Source organism: Nothobranchius furzeri, chromosome 8, assembly GCF_043380555.1.
Source record: "Nothobranchius furzeri strain GRZ-AD chromosome 8, NfurGRZ-RIMD1, whole genome shotgun sequence".
Taxonomy (NCBI): Eukaryota; Metazoa; Chordata; class Actinopteri; order Cyprinodontiformes; family Nothobranchiidae; genus Nothobranchius; species Nothobranchius furzeri.
This window is the reverse complement of record NC_091748.1, coordinates 74,597,904-74,602,286: the sequence shown is the minus strand read 5'-3', so window position 1 is coordinate 74,602,286 and position 4,383 is coordinate 74,597,904. Positions and strand designations below refer to the sequence as shown.

General features: G+C 43.5%; 1 protein-coding gene across 1 annotated transcript in view; it reads right to left on the bottom strand.

Annotated features, from left to right (window-relative positions):
• Positions 1 to 678: 678 nt before the first annotated feature.
• The window catches only part of brinp3a.2 (bone morphogenetic protein/retinoic acid inducible neural-specific 3a, tandem duplicate 2), a 109,395-nt gene continuing 105,690 nt past the window's right edge, over positions 679 to 4,383 (bottom strand). The window contains exons 8-9 of the mRNA XM_015971156.3: positions 4,315 to 4,383; positions 679 to 1,971 (exon numbers count right to left, since the gene is read on the bottom strand). The exon at positions 4,315 to 4,383 is cut by the window's right edge and continues 274 nt beyond it. Of these exons, the coding sequence (XP_015826642.1) occupies positions 1,201 to 1,971; positions 4,315 to 4,383 (840 nt within the window). The 3' untranslated portion in view covers positions 679 to 1,200. The remainder of the gene's footprint in view (positions 1,972 to 4,314) is intronic.

The window sequence follows — 4,383 nt, the reverse complement described above, 5'->3', positions numbered from 1 at the left end:
TTTAGCGTCCAGGAAACAGCAGAGAACGTCTTCACTAGTAGAAGCTAACCATTAGCATTAGCAACTCCACCACACAGCAGAACTCCTCCAGGCTTGTAATGTTTGTGGAGATGAAACATCAACGTTGCAGATCAGAGTTGGTGATACAGTCACGTTGCTGGTATCCAATCAGAGGAGACCAGGAAATAAGACTCCAAATCCTGCTAAGTTCTGCCACATTCTCCTCCAGCTGACTTCTTCGTCCTCAACCAAGTGCACCGGAGCTTTTTTCCCCAAAGAAACACTTACAAGGCATTTATTCCTACTAGAGATCACTGCAGCTGTATTGAAAATGAGTAAATCTGATCTTTAAGAAAACAAATCGAAGCGTTTATTATCCAAATAGCATATTAGTTTTATTTATGAAATCATAGCACATTTTAAAGAGTGTGATTGACCCAATATTGTAAATAAAGTCAATAAAAACATGTGCAATCACATCTGGAGTTTGTTTATAATATGTTTAAATCGTTTACCGTCTAGGAAAATGCAACTTTGTGAGATTCTAATAAATGAATTAAATTTAAAGTCTGGAATTAATTACAAATAAATCAATAAAATGTTCAACCTTTGTGGTAATTCATACTCTTAGAGCTCTTTTGACCCCAAGAAATATAAAAAAAAACAGATTTCAACAGCTCAAATCTGTAACATGATGTTTTAATATCAATTTATCTACAAAACATCGTCCCACATGACTGCGATGTGGCGTTTATGGAAAGTGCACTGTCACTGAAGCAAAGAAACATATAAAAATTACCAACAAACAGACAGTACCATGTTTAACCGTCACGTGTCCATTCATTTGGTACTTACAGTATAAATGAGCAGCGTGGTACTGAAACGTGATGATCCTGCTAACTTTCTACTGCAGTTGTTCTGATCTTGTTTTGGAGAAACAGCTGAGCTGTTCCCCACTGATGCCGCCGGTTTGTTCTTATGCACCACCGCAAGGTTAGGCTCCACAAAACCCAAAAGAACCAAATGAGTACATTCTTCAGCTGTCCACAGCTGGTTGTGGTCTGATTAGCCACAGAGTTTGGTAATCCATTGAGACCGAGCAGGTGTGTGTGTGTGTGTGTGTGTGTGTGTGTGTGTCCACCTGCACCAAATAAGCTACCGCAGTTCCCCTTTTAGCTGTTTAGTTTCTGCAAGCGGCTGTTAACTGCACAGTTTGGTGGTCTCATAATCCGCTGAATTGGGCAGACGTGACATGAAGGCCTGTAAAGAGGCGTGGATACGAACCACCTCGCTAGGCGTTAGTTTGAGTCTGTGACGGAGGAGGCAGGCAAACAAGTCCAACTTCTGCTGGCCAGGAGGGGACAGCCGGTTCACCCGGTCTCGGATCTCCATGAGCTGAAGCATGGCCGTGTCCTGCGAGCCCTGGGTGTACGGGTAGTCCAGCTGCAGGATCAGGTCTCGGATCGCCTCTGGGTCGAAGTTCATGCTGTAGCCAAAGACCTGGATGCTGTTGATCTTCATGTACCCCAGGCTCTGAGCAGGATCTGTCATTTCTACGGGCTCGTAATAAACGCTGTCGTTCACTCCGTCGTGAGTCTTTATCCTACTGCGAAGGTAGATGTGGATGGTTTCAAAGAAAGTTTTCCACTTGTTACCCAAAGTCAAAGTCCAGTTGTAACACTCAAAGGGCAGGTCCAGCTTGGTGGCGTGCCAGTCGGGATAGCTGTTCTCATCGACAGGGATGTACCAGCTCTCAGAGTGGCTTCCTCCAAAAGGGTTGATGTAGAGAGTCAGGGCAGGCTCCAGGGTGCTGTTCTTGGTAAGGCAGATCTGAAGGGACACTCCGAGCAGCATGTGGACCATGTTGGACTTGTACTTGTTGCTCTTCAGTGTCAGCAGCATCCTCTTTCTCCAGGACGGGTCGAACCAGCTGTTAAGTCGCATGTCGTTGCTGATGAAAATCGCATGAACCTAGAAGACACACGTAAACAAAGATTAGGAGTTATGCAGCAAAAGCCACTCTTCTGGTGTTCCTGTGTAAAAGTGATCTTCACAAACGAATCCACTGTAGATCGAGCAAAGCTATAGTATTTTTAAGACTGCACCTGTCCACTTTGGAGTTTAATCAATTAGAACAAACCGTTGCTTAGCTTGAGTGTTTCAGTATACAGGAAAGGTTTCTCTTTACTTTGCTGACAGTTTCATTTGCGTCTGCGAACTTCCTCAGAGCTGACGCTGATGGTGGCGTCACTTCCTTCTCCGTTTACCCGCGGGCAGCTGAGGACGTTGTCGCCCTCTGCTGCCCGCTCTCCCCTCTCCAATGATGCAGTCCCATGCACGATCCAATGTGTAGACCCCATCGTCTCTGTTCATGGTCCCACATCCACGCCTCCTCATCTCTATAGCTTCTTTTATCCATCTTTTGTATTTCTGTTGTTCGGTGTTTGTGATCCTTGTGTTGTCCCAGTCCATTATATGGTTTCTCTTGTGCAGTGATCTGTTACGGCTGACTTTATTGTGCTTTCTGCCTCTTCTTTTGCTGCTCTTGTGCGTCTTCGACTTGTTTCTTTCTCGCACTCCTTCCTATGTTCTATTGTTCGTGTGTTGAGTTGGCGTCCGGTTTCTCCTACGTATGTTTTATTGCAGAGTTTGCATGGGATTTCCTAAACGACTCCACATTCAAGTCCAGCTGATATTTTGTCTTTTGGGTGTACTAGTCTGTTTCTAACTGTTATGTATGGTTTTGTTGGTGTGTTTATGTTGTGTTTTTTCATTGTTGCTCTTATTTTTTCTGTTATGCCTCTGATGTATGGTAGGGTTATCACTGGTTTTGGTTCTTGTCTTTCTGGGACAAGTAGGAAGTGACGCCACCATCAGCGCCAGCTCTTAGGATGTTTGCAGACGCAAACGAAACTGTCAGCAAGGTGAAGAGAAACCTTTCCTGTGTTTTAAAAAAGAACCAAAAATGGAATTAGAAGCCAAACACAATAAGAACGTACCAAAGATGTTCCAGATTAACCCTCCTTCCATCATGATTGGGACAGTAGACTGTTTTGTGATTATTTCTCAGTTGAATTCTCACAGATTCCTAGCCTAGTGAACTAGACCAAATTCTTGCTTTGCAAAGTTTGGTCTAAGCACGCTCCATTGGAACCTCTGCAGCTCCTACCAGGACTCTGGTTAGCCAATCACAGCTCTCTAGAGGGGTTTCAAACACATAAAGAGCTGTGATTAGTCCATAATGGTGGGCCAATCATAGTGCTCTATCTGCTTAGTGAACAAATCACAGAGCTTTATCTGCTTTGTGGGCCAATCAGGGCACTCTATATGCCTGGTGGGTGGGATGATGCAACAGAGTGAAACAACATTCATTGCCCAGTGGAATGCAGAGATCATTTGAAAGACAACAGTAGAACCCGCCCCACAACCGAGAGCCGTCAATGGAGCATGGCCAGACTAAATAATACATTTATTTAGTCTGGCTTGCCAGGCTACCAGATTCCTGCTTTAATGTTGAAACTTATAAGGAGAATTTTTGCTATCTGTGGTTTCACTCCAATTCAAAAACATGATTGCGTACACTTTGTTGTGTGCAAAGTAGTAAAGGAGCAAGAAGGCTCACTTTCCTGGCTCTTGAAAAGGAGTTGGTCTGGCTTATTATCCATGTTAACACTTTGGAAGCACAACAAACGCGTCAATACCCATTTATAACCCTTTTATATGCATTACGTAATTATGTCAGTTTGACAAAAATGCTAATCTTCTAAAAAGCGTTCTCTCAAGGAGGCCATTGATAATAGATCAGATGTGAATTGCTAATAAGGTTTACACAGAAAAACAGCTTTTGATATCCGTAACACACTTTAAAACGATGCGTCTCACACAAACTTGCAAAAATGCATGACTCGGTAAAGAATCGCTGCTAATCGTGGTTGTGGAGGAATGTGTGAAGCAGCCTTCATGAGAGCTGAGAGAGTTTTTGGAAATCTGCACTGGCTGGCTCGTAGCTTGAAGGCTCTCTAAAGTTACGATGAACAATTAACTGCCAAGGTCAAACATAAATTAGCTATGTTATTATTTTGTTGTGACAAAAATAGCTAAAAACAACAAATGGTGTCCAATAAACCATCGCACACAAACTGTAAACCAGATATGTGGAGAAACTATAAAGTTCCTCATTTGCCAGAAGGGTGATGCTATACGACGCTGAGTGGCTCCCAAGAGTACATCTATCTTTTTCCAAGCTACTGTTTCAGGACAGCTCAACCCCCCAGTAAGTCTGACATCGTTAAACAAAGACTAACGAACAGATACCTCTAGCCTGCGGTCTGCTCTCTGGAGTAAGTAGCCCAGCTCCAAATCCTGGAGGTCCGTCTCAAAGCC